The sequence below is a fragment of the Bos grunniens genome, chromosome 17, assembly GCF_055505025.1.
Source record: "Bos grunniens cultivar Pamir isolate PY7600 chromosome 17, Bosgru_T2T1.0, whole genome shotgun sequence".
Taxonomy (NCBI): domain Eukaryota; kingdom Metazoa; phylum Chordata; class Mammalia; order Artiodactyla; family Bovidae; genus Bos; species Bos grunniens.
Window position 1 is genome coordinate 6,380,193 of NC_141181.1, and position 14,529 is coordinate 6,394,721.

General features: G+C 41.0%; 1 protein-coding gene across 12 annotated transcripts in view; it reads right to left on the reverse strand.

Moving 5' to 3' along the window:
* FHIP1A (FHF complex subunit HOOK interacting protein 1A) overlaps positions 1-14,529 on the reverse strand; it is a 308,835-nt gene that overhangs the window by 80,176 nt on the left and 214,130 nt on the right. For 11 of the 12 annotated variants that reach the window (XM_086346317.1, XM_086346327.1, XM_086346321.1 and 8 more), the window contains 2 exons: positions 2,338-2,496; positions 125-211 (listed from right to left, as the gene is read on the reverse strand). In XM_086346317.1, the coding sequence (XP_086202443.1) occupies positions 125-211; positions 2,338-2,496 (246 nt within the window). Of the gene's footprint in view, positions 1-124; positions 212-2,337; positions 2,497-8,523; positions 8,632-14,529 lie in introns of those variants that run through there. The other variant, XM_086346323.1, reaches the window with a different exon arrangement.

Sequence of the window (14,529 nt, forward strand, 5' to 3'; positions counted from 1 at the left end):
TGAATGAAATGAGAAGGAAAATAAAGCAAAGTCACCACCAAGTCAATGATACTGTGTCTTCCTTCCTCGGCTTCTATCAATTGTACAAGAAACAGACAAGAGATGACATCAGCCAATCACTGACCTTATGGAGAGCTGGAGCCAAGACTGGTACCAAGAATCCATTGTAAATATAATTGACAAGCTGATTACGAATCAAAGGGTGAGCCACCTAAGAGAGAAACAAACAGTCATGAAAAAGACAATCTTTAGATCTTCTTAAAATCAAACCTGAATTCAAAAAGGAAATCCAAATGTTGGCCATTTATTTCATGGCTAAAGAATAACTGACACTTCAAACCACCATGTAATTCTTCCAGATGGTTTATCCCAGTATAAATAAATAGCCTGGACTTCCAAATTTTAAAACCAGTAATTTTAAATTTCTATTTGGAAAAAAAATGAAAAACATAATAAATAAGACTGAATATGTACATGGGCTCATAAATTAAAGTCAACAAACTGGAATGGATAATTTTTGCTCCATAACTTCATTTATGTCCTATCTCAACTTGCGACTAATTTAAAAAAAATAACTGTCAAAATGGACAATTAAAACCATTCATCTTGTCAGCAGAAAAAAAATTCTCACTTTGAAATGCATTCTCTGATAAAATCATTTATAGTGGGGAGGAAGGCATTTAGAAAATCTTTTCATAAAAAACAGATAATGCTAAAAAGCAGAAAACATTATCAGAGATACAACATTTCCTACATTTAACTTTCAAAATATATTTAGTATGGATAAGCCTTACTGACGTCTTTTATAAATACAATCATCCCTGGTATCTGTGGGGAATTGGTTCTGGGATGACCAGCCCCCACTGCCACAGTACCAAAATCTGTGGATGCTTAAGTCTCTTATAAATAAAAATGGCATAGTGTTTTCATATAATCTACATACGTCTTCCCATATAGTATAAATCATCTCTACATTACTTCATAATGCCTAATACAATACAAATAGTAACTACAATATAAATGCTAAGTAAACAGTTGCTGGCATACAGTAAATTCAAGTTTTGCCCTTTGGAACTTTCTGGATTCTTCTGGAAATACTTTCAGATCTGCTGTTGGTGGAATCCACAGCTGTGAAACCTGCAGGTGCAAAGGTCAACTGTAATCTTTTCAGTAGTACCCCCAAACAAAAAATCTTAAAAGTATATGGCTTCAGTCTCAGAATATGATATAAACTATATCTCTGTTCTCAACCATGCCTGTTAGCTTTCTCCTTCTTTAAAAAAATAAAAACAGAGTCAAACAATAAAGTAAAAAGCAATTTCTTGGGAAGTGCGTCTAGATCTTTAAATTACTGATAATCTCACTCTCTGTGTACATTTGGGGAGAAACTAATAGTTCCATCTTTTTTATTTCCACAAACTTCTGCAAGAAAATGTTGACAGACTGTAATATTAAAGGAAAAAATAACTTAAGATGTAATCCATTTGTCTTATACATAAATAAAATCTCCTTTGACTTAGCAATAAAAATGAGACGGGAACTGAAGTAATTTACTTGCATTTTCTTCCAGAAGCTATTTTTTCATTTGGTAGATAAACAGATTATAACTAACATTTTTCCCCTTACAATCACCATAAAGAAATTTTATTTCTTAATAAATCTAGTATTAAGGTAATATTTGTCCTATATAGAAATAAAACATTTTTCAATGAAAACCTACTACACCCTTAAGTATATATATGATCTGATTTTTTATTGAAAACAGTAACAAGAAATTTGAAGGTAAAAATCTAATCAAAAAGCCAAATATACTTGAGTTCAGTGGCTGTTTTTCCCCCGAAGCAGGCCAATTTCAAAGCAAATTTAATTTGTGTTGCTAAGAAGATGCTTAACGTCTTCTAAATTCAATTGAAATAACAATATCCTTTATGTACTATGCACAATTAAGCAAAATAAAGTGTTTTGCTTTGTAGACTCCCAAGAAGACCTTGAAGTAAAAATGGTATAATTTGGAGTACTTAGAAGCCTAAAAATATCTATTTAATGAGCCCAGCATTGAACTTACTTTTGTTGGTTAAGTGGATAATCAAAACAGAATTAACACTTTTTATAAGGAAGATAAAGAAAATCTACTCATTTTTTTTCTCAATTAAAACTTCCCCTAAACCTATAAACTAACATTTTTACTCATTCCAGGACATTCAATAGGCTTAAAGTAAAGCATCAGTGTTCCGCAAACGTTGACTGCAGTAAGAGAAGGAACGCTGATGTGATCAGCTGACTCAGCATATCGTCTGTGTCCTGAATGGGCCGCGGCAGACCCTTGGCCGCTCTCACCTGGATGACGGCGTTGCAGAACTCCAGCGAGTTCATGAACTGGACGAGCGGCGGGAGCAGGAGCCAGTCGTCCCTCAGGAGGCAGTGCCACCCCTCGCCCTTCTCCTCCAGCTTGGTAGGCAGGGAGGAGTACAGGCCACTGAGCCCCGTCGCAAGCACCTGGTTCAGAAACAAAAGTGCAATCAGTACTTTCCCTGAGCTCTTCACCTGCAACTGTGGCTCCCACTCGACGCCTCGGCCGCTGGCCCAGACTGCACTTGCGCGGCATTCCCACGTTAGAGGCTGTCGGCCTGGAGGGAACCCGGAAGGTTCCTGGAAGGAGGAGGGAGGAGGAACAGAAGCACGGGGTCCACGGATACTACTGGTTGCTGACCTCTTCTGTGTCGGGCCGACGCTGGGCTGGGGTCGGGGGAGGGAGGAAGACAGACGCAAGACGAAGGAAACGTGGTTATGGCCCCCACGTGTGTGCAGGAGAGAAGCGAACTCAGCAACAACGTGTTCTATCACACTGCGCTGAGTGCACACCCAACACAGCCACAGCCCTGTCCATGGGGAGCTCCTGGGACTGAGGCGGCCGGGACAGAAGACGTCATGGGAGAACCACGAGCAGCTGGATGAGAAAGATCCCGGCAGCCGTGTTCAAGGTCATGACTGACACACGCATGTGGACACTTTAGGAGGCACTTTCATCTCATCTCCACAGTCTAGGAGAAAGTTAGATGACATGACATTTCAAGCTGAGCTAAAGAGGTCTAAACTGAAGCATCGGCAGTGGGGAGAAAGGAGAAAGGAAGTGCGGGCTCATAGGTTGGGTGGAGGGGAGGGTGCTCTGACTGAAGTACCCCCTAACCCAGTCTTAACCCAAGGTCGAGAGGTCCGCCTCCTCCACCTGCTCTGTCCCTGTGTGACACTGACAGCGCTCAGGTTCAGTCACTGAGGATCAGGGAGAACTCCAAACTGTTGCGTTTTCCAGCTTGGTCATTAAGAAAATGCTGATGCCTTAAACCAAGACAGAAATGTAGAAAATGTAGAAAAAACTAGAAGACACTCATTTATGCTGAGTGCCTTCTAGTTTTACCTTGTGGAAAACAGAACCAAGGGAAACAACGGATTTCACGGTACAGGGAAGTGATGCGAGCCAGCACCCTAGGGATGCTGACCAGGCAGATGTGCAAAGGATGGACAGGAAGTACCCAGAACAGAAATAAGGGAGTGACCTGTGAAAGGTGTTGCTCTAGGTAAACCTAAGGTTATAAGGAGATCAAACGGGACAGAAGCATTCAAGAAAACAGCCCCTTCTGAGTTAGGCCCAAAGAAATAGCAAAGTATTCACCAATCCCACAGACTAATAAGAGATGAACAGGCAATTATAGGAGTGTACATAAATGCTTAGACTACACCATAGAAAATATGTCACCATGGATCAACCCAGACTTGGGAGTGTTAGGAGCATGAAACGTTCTCAGAAGAAGTGATATCCAAGAGCTGCAGAAGAATGAGTAAGAGCCAGAAAAAGTTCTTATTGAGCTTTATTATTTAAAAAAAAAAAGCTCTTATATTGTTAGAAGCAAGAATATTTCGAGCAGAGGATGTAAAAAGGATAAAGGAGCAAAAAAAGATGGTACCTTCCAGGAATGAAGAGAAGTGCAATATTACTGGAGTATAGAGTTAGAGATGGAAGGAGCCTGGCGAGGCATGCCTGAATCAGACCCTGCACTGTTCTGCAGGACAGACTGCAGAACTGAAGGGACAAACCAGTGGAGAGCCCAGCAGACAGACCTCTGGAGCCATCTCATGGAGACGAGACCTCAGTTCAGTTCAGTACAGTTCAGTTGCACAGTCGTGTCCTACTCTTTGCAATCCTATGGAATGCAGCACACCAGGCCTCCCTGTCCATCACCAATTCCTGGAGCTTGCTCAAATTCATGCTATTGAGGTGATGATGTCATCCAACCATCTCATCCTCTGTCGTCCCTTTCTCCTCCTGCCTTCAATCTTTCCCAGCATCAGGGTCTTTTCCAATTAGTCAGTTCTTTGCATCAAGTGGCCAAAGTATTGGAGTCTCAGCTTTAACATCTGTCCTTCCAATGAATATTCAGGGTTGATTTCCTTTAGGATGGACTGGTTGGATCTCCTTGCAGTCCAAGTGACTCCTAAGAGTCTTCTCCAACACCACAGTTCAAAAGCATCAATTCTTTGGTACTCGACTTTCTTTATGGTCCAACTCTCACATCTGTACATGACCCTGGAAAAACCATAGCCTTGACCAGACGGACCTTTGTCAGAAAAGTACTGTCTCTGCTTTTTATTCTGCTGTCTAGGTTGGGCATAGCTTTTCTTCCAAGGAGTAAGTGTCTTTTAATTTCATGGCTGCAGTCACCATCTGCAGTGATTTTGGAGCCCAAGAAAAGAAAACCTTTCACTGTTTCCACGTTTCCCCCATCTATTTGCCATGAAGTGATGGGACTGGATGCCATGATCTTAGTTTTTTGAATGTTGAGTTTTAAGTCAACTTTTTCACTCTCCTCTTTCACCCTCATCAAGAGGCTCTTTAGTTCTTCTTTGCTTTCTGCCATAAAGGTGGTGTCATCTGCATATATGAGATTATTACTATTTCTCCTGACAATCCTGATTCCAGCTTGTGCTGCATCCAGTATGGCATTTCGCATGATCTACTTTGCATATAAGTTAAATAAGCAATACTTATTTAATTTATACAATATACACAGCCTTGATGTACTCCTTTCCCTATCTGGAAACAGTCTGTTGTTTCATGTCTGGTTCTGACTGTTGCTTCTTGACCTGCATACAGATTTCTCAGGAGGCAGGTAAGGTGGTCTGGTATTGCCATCTCTTTCAGAATTTTCCACAGTTTGTTGTGATCCACACAGTCAAAGGCTTTGGCATAGTCAATAAAACAGAAATAGATGTTTTTCTGGAACTCTCTTGCTTTTTTGATGATCCAACGGATGTTGGCAATGTGATCTCTGGTTCCTCTGCTTTTTCTAAAACCAGCTTGAACACCTGGAAGTTCTCAGTTCATGTACTGTTGAAGCCTGGCTTGGAGAATTTTGAGCATTACTTTGCTAGCATGTGAGATGAGTGCAATTGTGCGGTAGCTTGAGCATTCTTTGACATTGCCTTTCTTTGGGATTGGAATGAAAACGGACCTTTTTCAGTCCTGTGGCCACTGCTGAGTTTTTCAAATTTGCTGGCAGATTGAGTGCAGCACTTTCACAGCTTCATCTTTCAGGATTTGAAATAACTCAACTGGAATTCCATCACCTCCACTAGCTTTGTTCATAGTGATGCTTCCTAAGGCCCACTTGACTTCTCATTCCAGGATGTCTCGCTCTAGGTGAGTGATCACACCATCATAGTTATCTGGGTCATGAAGATCATTTTTGTATAGTTCTTTCGTGTATTCTTGCCAGCTCTTCTTAATATATTCTGCTTCTGTTAGGTCCGTACCATTTCAGTCCTTTATCGAGCCCATCTTTGCATGAAATGTTCCCTTGGTATCTCTAATTTTCTTGACGAGATCTCTAGTCTTTCCCATTCTATTGTTTTCCTCTATTTCTTTGCATTAATCACTAAGGAAGGCTTTCTTATCTCTCCTTGCTGTTCTTTGGAACTTTGCATTCAAATGGGTATATCTTTCCTTTTCTCGTTTACCTTTCGCTTCTCTTCTTTTCTCAGCCATTTGTAAGGCCTCATCAGACAACCATTTTGCCTTTTTGCATTTCTTTTTCTTGGGGATGGTCTTGATCACTGCCTCCTGTACAATGTCATGAACCTCTGTCCATAATTCTTCAGGCACTCTATCAGATCTAATCCCTTGAATCTATTTCTTACTTCCACTGTATAATCGTAAGAGAGTAGACAGAATGAAAAACACAACCACAGAAAACTGATCAAACTGATCACATGGACCACAGCATTGTCTCAGTGACATTATGAGCCATGCATGTAGGGCATGGTGGAGAGTTCTGACAAAACGTGGTCTACTGGAGAAGGGAATGACAAACCACTTCAGTATTGTTGCCTTGAGAAGCCCATGAACAGTATGAAAAGACAAAAAATGAGACCTCAGGCTTTATACAGACCAGAGAGAGAAGGGAAGGGAGGTTCAGATGCTGAGCTATGACAATCCATAGTGCCTGACATCAGCCAGGGAAAGCCAGGTGGTGTGGCTCCAGGTATGCCATACTGGAAGAAGTATCTACCAGGTGTCGCCGCCCCCTCTCCCCTGGCTTGCTCCCACAGCGCCCCCTGCAGCCCTCTGTACAGCAACCGCCTTCCTTGCGTTCGTTAGTTTAAGGTCTGTCTTCTCCATCTCACCCGGCCTGACCAGTTCACTCCTGTCCACACTGCAGATTGGGGTGATCTGTCCGGTCAGAGCCTAGCAGTACTTTCCGTGGGTAATACATCCGTCAATAGGGCACCTGGAGGTCTTGGTACAGAGAAACCGGATGACTGACGCCACGGGAGGGAGTGGGTGCAGGGCTTGGAGGGGGCAGGGTGGGGAATAGTAGCCACGGCTGAGTGTGTGAGGGCAGCAAGGCAAAGAGATGAATCGTTTCAACATTGGAAAAATCAAAAGATCATATACATTTCTCTGCTCTGTTTCCTAGTGACCTTTATTCACTCATTCATTCGGTTTCTTATTTAAAAAAAAAAAAAGTCAATGAGCACCCTCAGGACAGGCACGATGTTAAGCACAGGATATACAGCAGTCAACAAGACAGAGAGTGTATCTCTTTTGCAAAATCAGGCATCTGCAGTCCCAAGAAAGAATGTCCCCTATTTAAAGCATTTAACTCCTTGTCAGCAAACCCAAACAAATCACTTTAATTCCTGTTTTGAATGTGACCCCAGTGAGCTCCTTGTTATAAATCAGAAACCTCTGGAAAGAGAGAACAGAGACCAAAAGTTCTCCTTGAAGGGAAATCTAATCTTGATGCCATATTTTTAAAATCAATTACATTTGCTAACTCATGCTAAATTAACCGCAGAACAAAGGCTTTAATTCTGCATACTCCCGATTCCTTAACCACTTTGAGCCTTTGAAGATGAATTCATAAAGACAGGCTTAATTTGTCTGACTAAGAAGCTGGGAATAACTATTCAGTATATCAATATAATTACAGCAACATTAATTTTCAAATTACATACATCAGTGACAGTAATTAAAAATAACACATACCTAATATTCACTTTTTTTAAAGAGTGTCCTGAAAAGGGCATGGCTGAGATGGGAACTCAGCCCGCCTGCACAGGAGGACAGTGCGGTGTGTTCCTGGACACCGACAGCTGCGGTGAACAGACCTGCGACTGTCTCCAGCACGGCAAAGAAACATGGAGGAAGAGTCTGCAGGATGAAGAGGACTACATGGTCTTACGAGCAAGACTGCAAATCCTTTCTGCTAAACATTTATTTCAGATTCCTTCATCCAGTCCACATGCATTTCTAGAACACCAACAACAGGCCAGGCACCGCGTCGGGACTGAGGAACAAAGGCTGAACAAGTCTGACCAGCTGCGATGGAGGAGACAGCTGATCAACCACAAATGCAAGAAGGACTGTTACTACTGGTGACTGCTTCCTGCTGACCTTCATTCACTCCCTCATTCAAAGAAACAACGCAGGGAGTATTACAGGAACAGGAAGAAGAGAAAGCAGAGGCAACAACAGGTTTGCAGATAATTTTTCCAAGAGTTTGATGGTACAATCTAAGACAATTTTAACTTCAAAATTCAAAATATATGTTGACATTCAACAGTTAATATTTTTAAATGCTCATCCATTCTTTTAGCCTTTTATTAATCCTGACCACCAAAAAGTAACTGTCAAACATTATACTTATCCCCAACATATGAACACCACCACCCCACCCCACCCCCATTTTTTTTGGTTGTGCTGTGTGGTATGCACGATCTTAGCTCCCTGACCAGGGATCAAACCCGATCCCCTGCACTGGATCACCAGCGAAATCCTATAACCCAATAGTTTTAATTTATCTTTTCTCAAGTCTTAAAAAAAATGAACGACCATGTAAAACCCTAAAGATGACCAACAATTAGAAAAGCAAACTACTTCCCTGACAGCAGTACGGTACAGCATGGTAACTGCCAAGACCCTGGGTTTCAGTATCAGACTAACACGGCTCTGACTTTTCCACTTACAGGCAGTTGTTAAAGCCCTCCGAAGTTCAGTTTCTTCCCTGAGTTGTTGTAACAATTAGAAGAAATCATGCATGTAAAGAAGTGGACATCATGGTTTATACAAAGCAATGTTTCCAATGGAGGGGGAAAAAAATGACGAGCACACAGCAGTGAGCCATCAGGAAAGGTTCCCCTTTAACTTTAAACATCTAACAGTACCCAGCTAATTTCAGCAGGAGCAGAGAAGACTGTCGGCAGATGGCTTTAGTCTGAAGCTAGCAGCAAGTCACCTGGTAGGGATCATTTGCGACAACATGCCAAAATAAAAAGCCTCATAAATTTTAGATATGGGATAAATAACTTTCTACCTGCGGCTGTGTACCTAAAGCTTGCTTATTTCAAAGTGCATTTCCAAATGTACGTATAGGCTGTTTTCAATTTCTGCCAACAAGTGACAAGGGCTTAATCATCAATACTTGGTTTTTAAAAATCATAAGCAGCAAGGGTCACAGAGTCCCCAACCATTTGTGGACACTAAATTCTTCCCTAGAGTATCCTTATTATCTTTCTTTTCTTGGGAAAACACATCCTAAGACAAAAGGCAGAACCAGCAAGCTCTTCCTATAAACCACAGAACAAAAGTTGCCAAAAGTGGCCCAGTTTCCTTAAAGAGCCATTACTCGTCCCAGAGCCTGATGCTAACACACTTTGACAATCATACTAATTAGAAAAAGCTTTTTGTCATTGTGGTCCTTAGCCAGGTGGTTAATAGAGTATGCTTTTATCTTCAACATAAGAGGTCTTTTTTTTTTTTTAATTATGTTGTCAGATGTAATTATAGAAAACTGGGAACAAATGAGATTATGGGCTCTATCGTAAGGGGCAACTTAACACAACGAAGCTCTGTGTTCCATTCTAGCAAATAAGGTCAGCTGGAGATGCTTTTCCTCCAATTTTAATGAACTGTATACAGTGTTTTAAAACGTGTTTTATAAAAGCAACAACTACGCAGTGAAATCTACCTAGAACTTAGTGGAAATTTAAACACTAAAAATATGCTCCATTCTAGTCCTAACATGCTTAAATTTTTTAAATATGACATATTACAAACATGTAAAAAAAAAAAAACAGAAAATCATCCCCAAGATTTAACAGATTTTGTTTTGTCGTAATTTCTTCAGAGTGCTCTTTATTTTTAAAAAAACAAAACATTACAAGTAGAGCTAAACCCTATTCCAATCTCATTATCATCTCTTCCCTTTCCTTTGCACCCAAAAGTAACCACAGTCCTGAGCTTAATATGTATTATTTCTGTGAGTGTTTCTGTACTTCTACTATATTCATATGTATCAAAAAAACAGTACAAAGATGTTGTCTTAAAAGGTTACATAAATTTTATGTAAATGTTAACATACTATATGGAACATTTGGCTACTTACTTTTTTATGTTTTTAGATTTTATGCTTTTTGTTTTTAGGTTCATTGGTGTTCACACATGTAGGTGCAGTTACATGCTAATAAATGTGAAATCTAATTATTTTTTATTGAAATACAGTTGACTTGCCTTCTGCAGTGGCTCAGCGATAAAGAATCCTCCTGCAATGCAGGAGCCACGGGAGACACAGGTACAATCTCTGGTCGGGAAGATCCCCTCGAGGAGGGCATGGCAACTCACTCCAGTATTCCTGCCTGGAGAATTCCAAGGACAGAGGAACCCGGCAGGCTACAGTCCACAGGGTTGCAAAGAGTCGGACACGACTGAAGTGACTTAGCACACGTGCACAGTTGACTTATTATTAGTTTCAACATAACTCAACATAGTAACTTGATATTTTTATACATTAGACTCCATTCAAAATTATTATAAAATACCGACTGTATTTCCTATGCTGTGCATAACACCCTTGTAACTTATTTACACCGAGTAGTCTGTGCCTTTCGCCCTGCCTTGCCCTGGTCCTAGCCCCTCTCCCCTCTGATGAACACTAGCTTGTTCTCCACATCTGTGAGTCTGTTTCTCGTTCGTCACATTTAGGTTCCACACACAAGTGACTATATACAGTAGGTGTCTGTCTCTTATTTATTTCCTAACCCTAATACCACCCAGGTCCCTCCATGCTATTTCAAATGGCAAAATTTCACTCCATTTTTATACAAGGAAAACAAAACACTAATTCAAAAAGATACATACACCCAATGTTCACTGCAGCACTATTTATAATAGCCAAGCTATGGAAGCAGCCTAAGTGTCCTTCAACAATTGAACAGATAAAAAAGATGTGGTAGATAGATAAATATAGATGCAGTGGAATAATGCTCAGTGATTTATTCATTCTGAATGCTGAGGAGTATTCCATCGACATCATACGTACCATTTTATTTATCTTTTTCTTCTTTCTCTTTCTCTCTTCTTCAAATCACTATTCCACAGAATACCTCTGTGCATGTACCCTTGTAAACATGTGGCAGGCTTCCCTAGGGGAGAGACCTAGAAGTGAAGATGCAGGGCTACACGGCACGCAAACACTCAATTTCATTGAAAGTGAAAGTCGCTCAGTCATGTCTGACTCTTTGTGACCACATGGACTATACAGTCCATGGAATTCTCTAGGCCAGAATACTGGAGTGGGTAGCCTTTCCCTTCTCCAGAGGATCTTCCCAACCCAGGAGTTGAACCCAGGTCTCCTGCATTGCAGGCAGATTCTTCACCAGCTGAGCCCTCAGGGCAATACTGCCATACTGCTTTCTTGAGTTATTGTACCAACATGGTGTTATTGGATGTCTAACGGTTAGCCACTCTGATGCCGTTACCTACTGTCTCACTGTAAGTTCATTTGTGTTTATTTGATGCTACACACACAAGGAAGATGAGCATATTTTAATATGTATCAGATTTGGGGTCTTCTGGGAACTGTTGGTTCATATCCTTCACACACGTCTCATCGTTTTCTTACTAATGTGTAGTATTACAAATACTTTTATATATTTTGGGTACCAACCACTTGCAAATATGCGTGTAACAAAATGGGCTTCCCAGGTGGCAAGGACCCACCTGCCAATGCAGGAGATGTAAGAGATGCAGGTTTGATCTGTGGGTGTTGTTTTTGTTCTTTAATCTTTTCTTTATGATTACTGCTTTATAGAAAGTCTTAATATTTTATCACTTATGTACAAGATAGGGGTTAAGCATATGGGTCACTGAGTCAGACTGCCCCAGTTCAAATCCTAACCTGCTCTCTTACTAGCCACGTGGCCTTGTTTGAATTTACATCAGATTTCTTCATCTATTAAAGGAGAATAACACTGGTTCCAATAGTTGTGAGAATTCAGTGAATTAATACATATAAAGCACTAAGAATAGTGGCCGGCATATAGTTAGCTCTCAACAAATATATTACTGTTATCATTATTCGTATAATTATTTCAGCTATTCCCAGGTAGCACAAGTGGTAAAGAACCCGCCTGCCAATGCAGGAGACATAAGAGACTTGGGTTCAATCCCTGGGTCAGGAAGACCCCCTGGAGGAGGGAATGGACACCCACTCCACTATTCTTGCCTGGAGAAAACCAAGGACAGAGGAGCCTGGTGGGCTACTATCCACTGGGTCGCAAAGAGTCGGACATGACTGAAGCAACTTAGCATGCATGCATATGATATTTAGCATCAGTTTGCCATGTTCCTTCGAAAACTCTACTGGGATTTTAAGTCACGTTACCATCTCACCAATTATACCTTACAATTTACAAAGGGGAAGTTTTATCTTTACAACACAGGGATTGAAGGATCACTGCCTTAAACAACCGAGTGACCACCTCTGGTCTCACGAACAGTGGTGCAACCTAACATGTGCTTCTTGTCGTGTATGGCATCACCTATAAAGTATTCTTACGAAAGGTACTTAACCTGATTTAACCAGGCGTTTATACCCAACTCCCGATTTTCAGGAAATACCAGTGATAGGGACCAGTCAAACTACACAAAGAAACAAACCTGGAATATGGGGTGTTCTAAAGATAATGGCTGAACTCTTACAAAGTCACCACCACGAGGATAAAAGCAGCAACCTGTTGAGAATTAACAGAGACTAGAGACTGGAGAAGGAAATGGCAAGCCACTCCAGTGTTCTTGCCTGGAGAATCCCAGGGACGGGGGAGCCTGGTGGGCTGCCGTCTATGGGGTCGCACAGAGTCGGACATGACTGAAGCGACTTAGCATAGCATAGAGATACACAACAGTCAGAAATGCACCTTGTACTGGACTCTGGTTTAGGGTGAGGGGGGGAAATCTGTAAAAGTAATCTGCGGCATAAGTGGGAAACTGGTTATTAGATCACATTATAAAACTACTGTACAATTTTCTTAGGTATAATAACAGTATTGTGATTGCGTAGGAGCATGTCCTTATTTGTAGGAGATACATATTAAAATAATTGATATCTATAATTTAATTTCAAAGTGAAAGTGAAGTCGCTCAGTCATGTCCGACTCTTAGCGACCCCATGGACTACAGCCTACCAGGCTCCTCTGTCCATGGGATTTTCCAGGCAAGAGTACTGGAGTGGGGTGCCATTGCCTTCTCCTGCAACAGCAAAAACAAATAAAGATACAAAACAAATATACAAATATATTTGGTATACAAATAAAGTATACTAAAGTATGACACATATTAACTTTGAATTTAAGCAATATATATATGATGTTCCTTTTAGTATGCTTTCAAATCTCTGTATCTGTTCCATTTCTATATTGTGCTTTTTTCCACAATAAAAAGTTGTAAAACATAAATTGTGTTAACTTCACAGATTGATTTGCAGAAAAGCATTATCTACACAATATCTACAAACTGCAGGGCTTTCCATCTATTTCTGTCTTATTTCATGCCCTTCAATAAAGTTCCATAATTTTCCTTATAAAAGCCTTTTACATATTTGTTAGATTTCTTCAAGAGACTTTAGAATTGTGATGCTTTTGAAAACAGTACCTTTTTGAAATTGCCCTGTAGATACTGACTGAGTGAACTGCCCAAATATTGTGATTTGTTTCAATACCTGCACTCCTTCTTGGACAGCAGAACTACCCAAAACAATTCAAGCAAGCCAAACTCCAAACCTCTGCACAGCCCCCTCGTGAAAAAGTCCCTTGTTTGGTCAGCCTCTGCCTTCACATCACTGCTCAGATCCAGCGCCTCTCTTATATTCTCATTCCTATCACTCTGGTTTCTAGACCCTAATGTGTGTCCCTGCTTCCTCAACAGCTCCCAAACGTACATGGTCAGGTTAAGCTACAAGAATCCTGACTATGCTGCGTTCTTCATCAAACTTCTCCAAGATCTCTCCAAACTGAATGAATATGGTAATTGTGGGAAGCAGACTAACCCCCACAAAGCTGTCTACATCCTAATTCCGGAGTCCATGAACAAATTAGGTTCCATGGCAAAGGAAAATTAAGGATGCAGATGGAATTAGGGGTGCTAACTAGCTAATCTTTAAGCAGGGATGATCTTAAAAATCTTTAAATTCTGGATGATCCAGGTAAACAACATAATTACAAGGGTTCTTGTGGAAGTGGAAGAGGGAGGCAGAGGAGCAGAGTCAGGGGAAACCATGACTCCAAAAGGATGGTGAGAGAGATGTAATACTGCTGACTGTGGAAAGGAAGGAGCAAGCCATGAGGGGAGGGATGTGGGTGACCTCTGGAAGCTGGAGACGGTGAGGAAAAGGACTCACCGTGAGAGTCTCCAAAAAGGAGCAAGCCCTGTCAACATCCTAAGTTTAGCCCAGTAAGACCTGTTGGACTATAGTAAGACGATACTACTGTAAGAGAATCATCAGTGTTATTTAAAGCCATAGCTTTGGGAATTTGTTACAGCAGCAATAGAAAACTAATACAGCTACTAGGAAGCTGATGTATATAGCACAAGAAGCTCAGCTCAGTGCTGTGTGTGACCTAAAGGGGTGGGATAAGGGTGGAGGTGCAAGGCAGGCTCAAGAGGGAGGGGATATATGTACTCATATAGCTGACTCACTT